The sequence below is a fragment of the Gorilla gorilla genome, chromosome 1 (genome assembly GCF_029281585.2).
Source record: "Gorilla gorilla gorilla isolate KB3781 chromosome 1, NHGRI_mGorGor1-v2.1_pri, whole genome shotgun sequence".
Lineage (NCBI taxonomy): Eukaryota > Metazoa > Chordata > Mammalia > Primates > Hominidae > Gorilla > Gorilla gorilla.
In genome coordinates, this window is record NC_073224.2 from 162,160,690 (window position 1) to 162,173,870 (window position 13,181).

The following is a 13,181-nucleotide window of genomic DNA, read 5'->3' on the forward strand; positions in this document are numbered from 1 at the left end:
TCAGGAGTTCAAGACCAGCCTGGCCAAGATGGTGAAACCCTGTCTCTACTAAAAATACAAAAATTAGCCAGGCGTGGTGGTGTGCGCCTGTAATCCCAGCAAATCAGGAGGCTGAGGCACAAGAACCACTTGAACCCAGGAGACTGAGGTTGCAATGAGCCAAGATCACACCACTGCTCTCCAGTCTGGGTGACAGAGCAAGACTCTGTTTAAAAAAAAAAAAAAAAAAAAACTTAAATATCTACTTCTGAGCATTTATCCCAGAAAAATAAAAACATGTCCACACAAACACCTACAAGCAAATGTTTAAAGCAGGTTTATTTTGTAATATTAAATGACCCTCAATAAATGAATGGTTAACAAATTGTGGTACATCCATACCATGGAGTACACAATAAAAAGGAACAAACTGGTAATACATTCAACAGCTTTGCTGGATCTCAAGGGCATTATGCTGAGTGAAAAAAGGCCAATTTCAAAAGGTAACAGCCTGTGTGATTCCATTTATATAGCAGTTTTTTGTGTTTTTTTTTGTTTTTTTTTTAAGAGACAGGGTCTTGCTCTGTTGCCCAGGCTGGAGTGCAATAATGCAATCAGAGCTTAATATATCCTTGAAATTCTGGGCTCAAGTGATCCTCTCTTCTCAGCCTCCTCAGCTAGAACTATAGGCACCTACCACCATGCCCAGCTTATATTTATTTTTATTTTTGTAGTGACAAGGTCTCACTATATTGCCTAGGCTGGTCTCAAACTCCTGGTCTCAAGCAATCCTCCTGCCAGCCAAAGTACTGGGATTACAGGAATAAACCACTGTTCTCAGCCTTATATAGCAGTCTTGAAATGACAAAACTATAGATGGAAAACAGATTAGGGTTCACCAGGGATTAGGAATGGTGCGAGGCGCCAGGCACAGTGGCTCACACCTGTAATCCCAGCACTTTGGGAGGCTGAGGCGGGTGGATAACTTGAGGTCCAGAGTTTGGGACGAACCTGGCCAACATGGTGAAACCCCATCTCTACTAAAAATACAAAAGATTAGCCGGGCATGATGGTGGGCACCTGTAATCTCAGCTACTCAGGGGCCTGAGGCAGGAGAATCGCTTGAACCTGGGAGGTGGAGGTTGCAAGTGAGCCAAGATCGCACCATTGCACTCCTGCCTGGGCAACAGGAGCAAAACTCCGTCTCAAAAAAAGAAAAGGAATGGTGCAAAGAAACGTGGGGGCCAGGCGCAGTGGTTCATGCCTGTAATCCCAGCACTTTGGGAGGCCGAGGTGGGCAGATCACGAGGTGAGGAGATCAAGACCATCCTGGCTAACATGGTGAAACCCCGTCTCTACTAAAAATACAAAAAATTAGCCAGGTGTGGTGGTGGGAGCCTGTAGTCCCAGCTACTCGGGAGACTGAGGCAGGAGAATCACTTGAACCCAGGAGGCGGAGCTTGCAGTGAGCGGAGATCGCGCCACTGCGCTCCAGCCTGGAGGACAGAGTGAGACAAAAAAAGAAAGGTGTTAGTGTGATTATAAAGAGGATGCAAGAGGTAAATCTTTAAGGTGATAGAAGAGTTCTGGATCTTGATAGAGGCTGTGGTTACATAAATCTATGCATATGATAAAATGGCTTGGCATAGAATTATATACATACATTGTCACTGTCAATTTCTTGATTGTGATATTGTACTATAATCATATAAAATGTAACCATTGGGGGAAATGGGATAAAAGGTACACTGGGCCTTGCTGTATAATTTTTGCAACTTCCTATGAATCTATAATTATTTCAAAATAAAGTTTTTAAAAATAAGCTGTACCAACCTAGTTTCTAATCCAGAATAATTCAAACCAAAGAACTTTTGGGAGAGTTTTATAATTGGATTGTTTTCCTTCTCACAACTATTCACTGTAATCTGAATTGACTCATGGTACCTAGTTTGTTGTCTTTATCATTTTACACTAAAGGGGTCCTTGAAGAAGTGGTTGATTCTAGGTATGGAGCAGGAAAAGTACAAGATGAGCCTGTGCCATTTTATACTAGATAGCAAGGATTACAAGGGTTTTATCAAGAGCACTCAGGAACCAACCTGAATAGACTCTCACTGGCCAAATACGAGATCATTTGAGCATAAATAAGAATAAATAAATGCAATGGTTTAAAACATCAAATACAATTAAATCCATAAGATCAAAACGATTTTTAAAAAACTTTCATTGATTGGCTGTGAAGGATACTACAGAACCATCTTGTTATTTTAAAATCTGGTTAAAAAAAGAGAGAGAGAGAGAAAGCCAAACACGGTGGCTCACATCCGTTATCCTAGCACTTTGGGAGGCCAATACGGGAGGATCACTTGAATCCAGGAGTTTGAGACCAGCCTGGGCAAGATGGTAAAACCCTGTCTCTACAAAAAATAAAAAAAATTAGCTGGGTGTGTTGGTACACTCCTGTAGTACAAGCTGCTTGGGAGGCTAAGGTGGAAGGATCACCTGAGCCTGGGAGGTTTCAGCTGCAGTGAGCCATGACTGTACCACTGCATTCCAGCCCGGGCAACAAAGCAAGACCTCGTCTCAAAGAAAAAAAAAAAAAAAAAAAAGCAACCGCCCCCCACAATTCCATTTAGATTATTATCAAAAAGAATACAATACTTAGGAATTAACCAAAGATGTGAAAGACTTCTACAATTTAAAAATATATATATATACACGTTGCTGAATGAAATTAAAGAAAACATGAATACACCGAAACACATCCCATGTTCATAGATTAGAAGACTTAACATTGTTAAGATGTCAATACTACCCAAAGCAATCTACAGATTCAATGCAATCTCTGTCAAAATCCCAATGATTTTTTGGCGGAAATAGAAAAACCCGTCCTAAATGTCATATGGAATCTCAAGGGACTTAGAATAGCCAAAATAAACTTGAAGAACAAAGCTGGAGGACTCACACTTCCTAATTTCAAAACTCACTATAAAGCGACAGTAATCAAAACAGTATGGTACTGGCATCAAGGGCACAGAAATAAAACCTCACATATATCGTCAAATGATTTTCCACAGGGGTGCAAGACCATTCAGTAGGAAATGGACAGTTTTTTCAACAAATGGTATAGGGAAAACTGGACCCTTACCTAATAATACATACAAAAATTAACTCGAAATGGATCAAAGACCTAAATATAAGTCCTAAAACCCTAAGAAGCTTCACAACATCGGATTTGGCAATGACTTCTTAAATATGACAATGAAGACACAGGCAACAAAAAAAAGATACAAACAAGACTTGATGAAAATTTTAAAATTTTGTGCATCAAAAGACACTATCAACAGAATAAAAAAGTAATTCACAGGGTTGGGCACGGTGATTCATGCCTGTAATCCCAGCACTTTGGAGGCCAAGGCGGGTGGATCGCTTAAGGTCAGGAGTTCGAGACCAGCCTAGCCAACACAGTGAAACCCCGTCTCTACTAAAAATACAAAAATTAGGCCAGGTACACTGGCTCATGCCTATAATCCCAGCACTTTGGGAGGCCAAGGCAGGCGGATCACTTGACGTCAGGAATTCAAGACCAGCCTGGCCAACATGGTGAAACCCCATCTCTATTAAAAATACAAAAATTAGCCAGGCATGCTGGCACATGCCTATAATCCCAGCTACTTGGGAAGCTGAGGCAGAAGAATTGCTTAAACCCAGGAGGCGGAGGTTGCAGTGAGCCGAAATTGCGCCATTGCACTCTAACCTGGGTGAAGAAGCGAGACTCTGTCTAAAAAAAAAAAAAAAGAAAAAATACAAAAATTAGCCAGGCGTGGTGGCAGGTACCTGTAATACCAGCTACTCGGGAGGCTGAGGCAGGAGAATTGCTTGAACCCAGGAGAGAGAGGTTGCAGTGAACCAAGACTGCACCACTACACTCCAGCTTGGGTGACAGAGTGAGACTCCATCTCAAAAAAAAAAAAAAAAGAAAAGAAAAGTAATTCACAGAATTGGAGAAATATATGGAAATCATATAACTAACAAGGAATTAATATCCAGACTATACAGAGAACTAAAACTCCACAAGAACAAAATAATTTCAAAAATGGGCAAAGGGGCCAGGCACAAGTGGCTCACACCTGTAATCCCAACACTTTGGGAGGCGGAGGCGGGCAGATGACCTGAGGTCAGGAGTTCCAGACGAGCCTGGCCAGCATGGCAAAACCCTGACTCTATTAAAAATACAAAAATTAGCCAGGCATGGTGGCAGGCGCCTGTAATCTCAGCTACTCAGGAGGCTAAGGCAGGGAGAATTGCTTGAACCCAGGAGGCCGAGGCTGCAGTGAGCAGTGAGATTGCACCACTGCATTCCAGCCCATGCAACAGAGTGAGATTCTGTCTTAAAAAAAAAAAAAAAAAAAAAAAAGGGCAAAGGACTAAAATATACGTTTCTTCAAAGGATACATACAAATGGTCAATAAGCACATGAGAAGATGCTCAACATCATCAGGGAAATACAAATCAAAACCAGAAGGATATACTACCTTTGATATGGTTTGGCTGTGTCCCCACCCAAATCTCATCTTGAATTCCCATGTGTTGTGAGAGGGACCCGGTGGCAGGTAATTGAATCATGGGGACAAGTCCTTCCCTTGCTGTTCTCATGATAGCGCATAAGTCTCACGAGATCTGATGGTTTGATAAGGGGAAACCCATTTCATTTGGCTCTCTCTCTTGCGGCTGCCATGTGAGATGTGCCTTTCACCTTCTGCCATGATTGTGAGGCCTCCCCAGCCACATGGAACTGTAAGTCCAATAAAGCTTTCTTTTGTAAATTGCCCAGTCTCAGGTATGTCTTTATCAGCAGCATGAAAATGGACTAATACAGTAAGTTGGTACCAGTAGAGTGGGGTGCTGCTGAAAAGATACCCAAAAATGTGGATGTGACTTTGGAACGGGATCACAGGCAGAGGTTCAAACAGTTTGGAGGGCTCAGAAGAAGAGAGGAAAATGTGGGAAAGTTTGGAACTTCCTAGAGTCTTGTTGAATGGCTTTGCCCAAAATGCTGATAGTGATATGAATAATAAAGTGAGGCTGAGGTGGTCTCAGATGGAGATGAGGAACTCGTTGGGAACTGGCACAAAGGTGACTCTTACTATATTTTAGCAAAGAGACTGGTGGCATTTTGCTCCTGACCTAGAAATTTGTGAAACATTGAACTTTAGAGAGATGATTTAGGGTATCTAGCAGAAGAAATCTCTAAGCAGCAAAGCATTCAAGAGGTGACTTGGGTGCTGTTAAAGGCATTCAGTTTTATAAGGGATGCAGACACAAAAGTTTGGAAAATTTGCAGCCTGACAATGCCATAGAAAAGAATATTCCATTTTCTGAGAAGTTCAAGCAGGCTGCAGAAATTTGCATAAGTAAAGAGAAGCCAAATGTTAATCCCCAAGATAATGGGGAAAATGTCTCCAGGGCATGTCAGAGGTCTTCACGGCAGCCCCTCCCATCACCAGCCAGGAGGCCTAGGAGGAAAAAGTGGTTTCAGGGGCCAGGCCCAGTGTCCCCGTGCTGTGTGCAGCCTAGGGACTTGGTGCCCTGCATCCCAGCCACTCCAGCCATGGTTGAAAGGGGCCACCATAGAGCTTGGGCTGTGGCTTCAGAGGGTGCAAGCCATAAGCCTTAGCAACTTCCACATGGTGTTCAGGCTGCCAATGCACAGAAATCAAGAATTGGAGTTTGGGAACCTCCACCTAGATTTCAGAAGATGTATGGAAATGCCTGGATGCCCAGGCAGAAGTTTGCTGCAGGGGTGGGCCCTCATGGAGAACCTCTGCTAGGGCAGTACAGAAGGGAAACATGGGGTCGAAGGCCCCACACAGAGTCCCTACTGGGGCACTGCCTAGTGCAGCTGTGAGAAGACGGCCACCGTCCTCCAGACCCCAGAATGATAGATCCACCAACAGCTTGCACCGTACACCTGGGAAAGCCACAGACATTCAACGCCAGCCCATAAAAGCAGCCGGGAGGGAGGCTATACCCTGCAAAGCCACAAGGGCAGAGCTACCTACGACCATGGGAACCCACCTCTTGCATCAGCATGACCTGGATGTGAGACATGGAAGTCAAAAGAGATCATTTTGGAACTTTAATATTTGACTGCCCTGGTCGGGCACAGTGGCTCACACCTGTAATCCCAGTACTTTGGGAGGCCGAGGCAGGCAGATCACCTGAGGTCAGGAGTTCAAGACCAGCCTGACCAACATGGAGAAACCCCATCTCTACTAAAAATACAAAACTAGCCAGGCGTGGTGGCACATGTCTGTAATCCCAGCTACTCAGGAGGCTGAGGCAGGAGAATCACTTGAACTCGGGAGGCGGAGGTTGCGGTGAGTCAGGATTGTACCATTGCACTTCAGCCTGGGCAACAAGAGCCAAACTCCATCTCAAAAAAAAAAAAAAATTTTTGACTGCCCTGCTGGATTTCAAACTTGCATGGGGCCTGTAGCTCCTTTGTTTTGGCCAATTTTTCCCATTCGGAATAGCCATATTTACCCAATGCCCATACCCCCATTCTATCTAGGAAGTAACTAATTTGCTTTTGATTTTACAGGCTTATAGGTGGAAGGGACTTGCCTTGTCTCAGATGAGACTTTGGACTGTGGACTTTTGAGTTAATGCTGAAATGAGTCAAGACTTTGAGGGACTGTTGGGAAGGCATGATTGCCTCTGAAATGTGAGGACATGAGATTCGGGAGGGGCCAGGAGCAGAATGATATGGTTTGGCTGTGTCCCCACCCAAATCTCATCTTGAATTCCCACGTGTTGTGGGAGGGACCCAGTGGTATATAACTGAATCATGGGGACAAGTCCTTCCCTTGCTGTTCTCATGATAATAAGTAAGTGTCACAATATCTGACAGTTTCAAAAATGGGAGTTTTTTTGCACAAGCTCTTGTCTGCCGCCATATGAGATGTGATCTTCACCTTCCACCATGATTGTGAGACCTCCCCAGCCATGTGGAACTGTGAGTCCAATAAACGTCTTTCTTTTGTAAATTGCCCAGTCTTGGGTATATCTTTATCAGCAGCATGAAAACGGACTAGTATAACCTCATACCTATTAGGATGGCTACTATCAATGAAATAGAAAATAACAAGCATTGATGAGGATGTGGAAAAACTGTGCACTATGTGGAAAAACTGTGCACTATTGGTAGAAACGTAAAGTGGTACAGCTACTGTGAAAAACAGTATGGCAGTTCCTCAAAAAATTAAAAATAGGGCTGGGTGAACCAGCTGACACCTATAATCCCAGTACTTTAGGAGGTCAAAGTGAGAGGATGAGTTGAGGCCAGGAGTTCAAGACCAGCCTGGTCAACATGCTGAGACTCTGTCTCTTCAAAAAATTTAAAAACTGGTGGAGAGATGGTGGCATATGCCTGTAGTCCCAGCTACTTGAGAGGCTGAGGTGGGAGGACTGCTTGACCCCAGGAGTTTGAGGCTGCAGTGAGCTGTGATCTTGCCACTGTACTCCAAAGCAAGACCCTGCCTCTAAAAAATAAAAATAAATAAATAAATACATAAATAAATAAATTTAATTAAAAGTAGAATTACTGTATGATCCAGCAATTTCGCTTGACACAAAATAATTAAAAGCAGGATCTCAAAGAGATATTTGTATATCCATGTTTATAGCAGCGTTATTCACAATAGCAAAAACATGGATGCAATCCAATGTCCATCAACAAACACACACATAAGCAAAATGTAGTATATCCACACAACAAAATATTATTCTACCTTAAAAAGAAAGGAAATGCTGACATATGCTACAACATGGATGAACCTTGAGGACATTATGCTAAGTAAAGTGAGCTAGTCACAAAAAAATTCTGTAGAGTTCTACTTGTGAGGTACCTGGTCGAATTCATACAGACAGAAAACAGAATGGTGGTGGGGAATGACGGGAAGGAGGTACAGTAAGATGTTGATAAACAGTTGTAGAGTTTGAGTTTTGCAAGATGAAAAGAATTCTGGATATTGTTTGTACAACAATGTGAATGTACTTAAGGCTAATGAACTATACACTTAAAAATGATCAAAATGGTCAATTTTATGTTATTTGTACCTTACCACAATAAAATTTAAAGGATTGTTAATAGTGAGAACAGGCCTACTGGAATAACATAATTCACTGAAAGTAATAATAATGGACTATGTAAGTTTGCTTAAGACAGAAAAAAATTTTTAAGTAACATAACCTTTTTTTAAGAGTTACAATAACCAAAACCAAAAACAAAAACCCGTGAAATAACCAAGTAGGTTTTTTAACTACTGCAATAAATATTTTGACTGTACTATATAGAAACCTCAAATAAAACTGAAATAATGTAAACAAAATATGCTCTGAGCAATAAGCTTAATATTCAACTTCCTGTTTGCTTCTTTTATTTACCTGGGAGAGAGAATAGTACCAAGTCAGAGGAAGATGAAACACTCTTAGCGCTGCTGTCTTCAAGGAAAACTGTGATTCACTTACTGTTTCTTCTGACATGGCTCCTCTTCTAATCTTCATTAAATGAAACATAAAAAAAATTAGCCACAAAGATTTCTGGTTACTTTACCAATGAAAGGTACAAACTGAAAATTCAATTCTATCAGCTTATTTTTGCAGTCAATTATTGATGACATTACACTTGAGCTAAAATTATATTTATTAATCACCAAACGCATAAAAGAAACAATAAGCTATCCTTCCTGTAGGAGATAGCATAAAAAATAAGAAGTTAAAAAAAAAAAAAAAGCTAGATTTAAACTTTGAGTCCGGGTAGCAAATTTTCCTTAGGAAATTGCGAGTTCTAGATTCTCTCTTTTCTGTTTACATAAAAATTTAACACTTTTTAGAGAGTAATTTAAAATTTACTTCTCATTCATTTGGTTTCCTTCATATAACTGCAGGGGTGAGAGTAGGTGGCAGGCAGGTTGCTGAATGGAATCTGGAATAGAATCTTGGGGCTAGAACCTCAGAGTTCACTGACTGAACACCAGAACTCACGCATTTATTCTCCTATTGTCTCATTTTAAAGATCTTCAAAGAAATGCCACATATATGCTATATGATTTTGGTATAGTTTTAATGCGTATTATTTCTCTTAAACAAAAAAAGAAAAGTCAGATGAGTACAGAGAAGCAGTTGACACACAAAGAGAGGTCATTAAGGCAGTGGTTCAGGGTCTGGGTCTCTGATTTATAGAGCCAGAAACCTAATTTTACCACTGTACCCACTTGAACACATGTTAAACAAATTTACATGGTATTGATGCATAAATCAGTTTACAAGTTTATCTATTTATAATAAAGAAATAAACGATCTAGTGTACATATTCTATCAAAACATACCATCCCTGAAATACAAGACCATAGGAAGCTGAACTAATAAGTCAAAAATGTTGCCTGATGAGTGCAAAAATCAAGAGTCCTGAGGAATATTTCATTCAGGCCAAGAAAACGCCTAAGCACTATCTCTAATGCACAAGAGAATGGGCTTCTCTAATAACCACAATGTTTATGTCTACCAAATTTATTATTTCTTTTATTTGGGTAGTGCTGTATATGACGTAAAAGAATATAAAAATTACCAGCAATCCCTCTATAAAAGTTTATTTGCAGCTGGGCACAGTGAGTGGCTCATGCCTGAGCACTTTGGGAGTGACTTTGGGAGGCCGAGATGGGTGGATTGCTTGAGTCCATGAGCCCAGGAGTTCGAGACCAGCCTGGGAAACATGGTGAAACCCTGCCTACACCAAAAAAAGAAAAAAAATTATTTGCTACACTTTTTTAGGCCCTTCATTTCTGCATACATCTCTATGTTCTCTTTTTCTATACTCCAATAGACTATCCCCTTCTGTTAATACCCACCTGTTTTCAGACAAGTGTCAAAACCACTGATTAAGTAGTGGTTTCCTTTAAAATCAAACACAGCGATACCTCTTAGGATGGGTTACTACTACTGATGCTTCCCTTAATCCTTACTAGGGATACAGCAGTATAAACTTAATCCCCCCTACCAGTATTCTAAGTACAACTTTTAGACTCAGTATAGTTAGTTCTAATTGACATACATTTATTTCAGTCAACAACCTGTGATAGAGACATATGATTAAAAAGTACAGAGGAAACCATGAACAGTTAAGAAAGTGAAAAATGGTCCTCTGGAGAATAAGACAAGGGATATAGAGAAGCTGGGCAAAGAATGACTGCTTTTCCTTATAAGTCTGTTTGTAATACTTGATTTTTAAAAACCTGCCTACATGTATCACTTTTTTAATATTACTACAGTAAAAAGGAAGTGGGGGGAAGCTCATTTATTCTTCCCCCTCCCTAAATATTAACACATTTTATTTTGAGAAACATTTTTACTAATTAGATTCTGGATCATTAAGCAATCTATGCTACTGCATTTAAAAAACGTATTGAGTAATTCACCCAAAGTAATTTTCCCTATAATGGAGCATTCCAAATTTTTAAGCAGAATAGAAAGAAAATAAAGCAAACACTTTAATTGGCTGCAGAGATATTCTTAAAAGATTATGACAAACCTCGGCCGGGCATGGTGGCTCACGCCTGTAATCCCAGCATTTTGGGAGGCCGAGGTGGGTGGATCAGTTGAGGTCAAGAGTTCGAGACCAGCCTGGCCAATATAGCGAAACCCCGTCTCTACTACAAATACAAAAAAATTAGCCAGGCGTGATGTCGGGCGCCTGTAATCCCAGCTACTCGGAAGGCTGAGGTAGGAGAACTTCTAGAACCCTAGGGGCGGAGGTTGCTGTGAGCAGAGATCGCGCCATTGCACTCCAGCCTGGGCGACAGAGCCAGACTCCGCCTCAAAAAAAAAAAAAAAAAAAAAAAAAGATTATGACAAATCTCTATTTTTGCGTTCTAACTACCTCATTCTTTTTCATTTAATATTACTGAGGAAGTTGATTCCAAACCTAATCATTATTCATTGAAAAACTAAAGAAAAAAAAAACAAAAAACTAGTCATTTCAGTTGCTTTCAGAAGTATAATAAAAATAAACATGAAGGGGGTTTCATGATTATTCAAATTTATAGACGGAATCTATAAAACATAACCAAAAATATTGTCCTGTGTGATATTACTTGCTCCTCTACATTCCAACTACTGGGGAATTAAAAATAAGCGTCATAAACAGTTTGTTTCTTACACATCTTAAAATTCTATCCTGCAACTTTGACTTTATAATCCAACAGGAAGGAAAGTCTGAAGTATCAAAAAGAAAATTGACGTGAAGCACAAATCTATGTAACCTAACTCTGAGAAGACACTTTGAACAGAGCAAACATGTTTAGCTGCAATAACAACAACAATAAAACAACAATAATAAAGGTTGCAAAGTCCTGTGCAAAAACAAGCTGAGTCTTCCCTCTGGAAAATAGATAATTTAACAACTTTACAGAAGGACCTGACACAATATTCCCGTGCTAAATTATTCTCTGAAAGCACCTGCAAAGCAGAGTAATCTTTCACATCCAAAAGCCACTCCCTGCTCAAAACCGCCCGCATCCAAGCCGAACCTGAGACCTCACCAGCTGCCCCACCTCCAGCGCGCTCTCCCCCGACCCCACAGCAGCCCCTCGCGGAGCTCTCCTCTGCTGTCTTCCTTTTTCTTTGCCAAGAACACCAGAAAAGGGGGTCCCTCCAGCTCGGCCGTCCAGACCCTTCCTCTGGCTCAGAGCAGTGGCGAGCCCATCCCAATTCCGCGCTTCCTTTGCAGGCCTCCCGCTGGCGTGGGGACCCTCCTGCCTTCCTATGCAAGTACTAACCAGGCCCGACCCTGCTTAGCTTCTGAGATGAGACGAGGTCGGGGGTGTTCAGGGTGGCACGGCCGTAGACCCTCTGGCTTTCCGCCGCTCCACCTGGCACTCCGAGAGCTAACGCCAGCGATGGAGTCCGCGCCACCCCTGCCCCGAAGCCTCTGCCCCAACTGCGTGGCCGCTCAACTCTCCGCTTCCTCCCGCCCGCCTCTCCACCCCACCCCGCCCCTGGCCCTGTACCTGGAGCTCCAGGCCAGGTACAGCCGGCCTGCCCACGGCAGCTTCCCAGCTGATGCCTGGCGCTGAGCAGCAGTCTGACAGGGAGAAGGCGGAGTCCTTCCGGGGTCAGGAGTGCGAAGGTGGAGAGAAAGTGGAGGGGGCCTTCCAGGCTTTCTGCGTGAGGGGCTACGTGAGAAGCAGCTCCCGCCATTTTTGTTCAGGGTAGAGGCTCCTTCCTCGTCAGGTGGATGTAAAAACTATATTCGAAGAATTGCATCCTTTTACAAACCGGTAAAAAAAAAAAAAAACTAGTATCGTAGTTCGTAACCTGTCGGGGGATCTAGAACGGTTGTCAATCTGGTAAAAATTATGGAGGCTTTCCCCTGGAAAAAAAAAATGTGTATACACATGCTCATTACATTAAAGAAAAAAAAGTTACACAATTTCAAAACCCTGAAAACAAGATTAAGAACTTCTACCACAGGCCCTCAGCCCTCAGACGAATGAGTGTTAAGAGGCATTCTAATCCGGTATAGATGATGCATTTATTATTGATTTCATGTCCTCTTTACCTTTTTTCTGTGTTTCCCACTGAATTAGGCAACCGAAGAATATTGAATGTGGCAATTTATTGGCAGAGTAGTCACAGCTCTCAGGTTCTAATACATAGTAAACTAATAGGGGGCCGGGTTAGGAAAAAATAACAACAAAACCCAAGGTACTGTTTCTATATTCAGTCTTCAGTCAAAACATTCCATCAGAACTGCAGATTTAGGCGGGGCACGGTGGCTGAAGCCTGTAATCCCAGCACTTTGGCGGGCCAAGGCGGGCAGATCACTTGAGGTCAGGAGTTCAAGACCAGCCTGGCCAACATGGCGAAACCCCATCTCTACTAAAAGTACAAAAATTAGCCAGGCACCTGCCTGTAATCCCAGCTACTCGGGAGGCTGAGGCAGGAAAATCACTTGACCCAGGAGGCGGAGGTTGTGTGAGCCCAGATAGTGCTACTGCACCCCAACCTGGGTGACTAGAGTGAGACTCTGTCTCAAAACAAAAAACAAAACAAAACAAAACAAAAAAACTGCAGATTTAAGAATTCCAGTTGCTGAGCATATTTGTGGTGAAAAGCCAAAATAATTCTGTTTTCAAAATTCC

General features: G+C 42.0%; 1 protein-coding gene across 6 annotated transcripts in view; it reads right to left on the reverse strand.

Moving 5' to 3' along the window:
* The window catches only part of MIGA1 (mitoguardin 1), a 95,811-nt gene extending 83,573 nt beyond the window's left edge, over positions 1-12,238 (reverse strand). The window contains exons 1-3 of one of the 6 annotated variants that reach the window (XM_055351116.2): positions 12,048-12,146; positions 10,571-10,854; positions 8,428-8,541 (exon numbers count right to left, since the gene is read on the reverse strand). In XM_055351116.2, coding sequence (XP_055207091.2) covers positions 8,428-8,526 — 99 coding nt within the window. In that variant the 5' untranslated portion in view covers positions 8,527-8,541; positions 10,571-10,854; positions 12,048-12,146. Of the gene's footprint in view, positions 1-8,427; positions 8,542-9,610; positions 10,460-10,570; positions 10,855-11,816; positions 11,984-12,047 lie in introns of those variants that run through there. The other 5 variants (XM_055351114.2, XM_004026010.5, XM_063703081.1 and 2 more) reach the window with 5 other exon arrangements.
* Between the last annotated feature and the right edge of the window lie 943 nt (positions 12,239-13,181).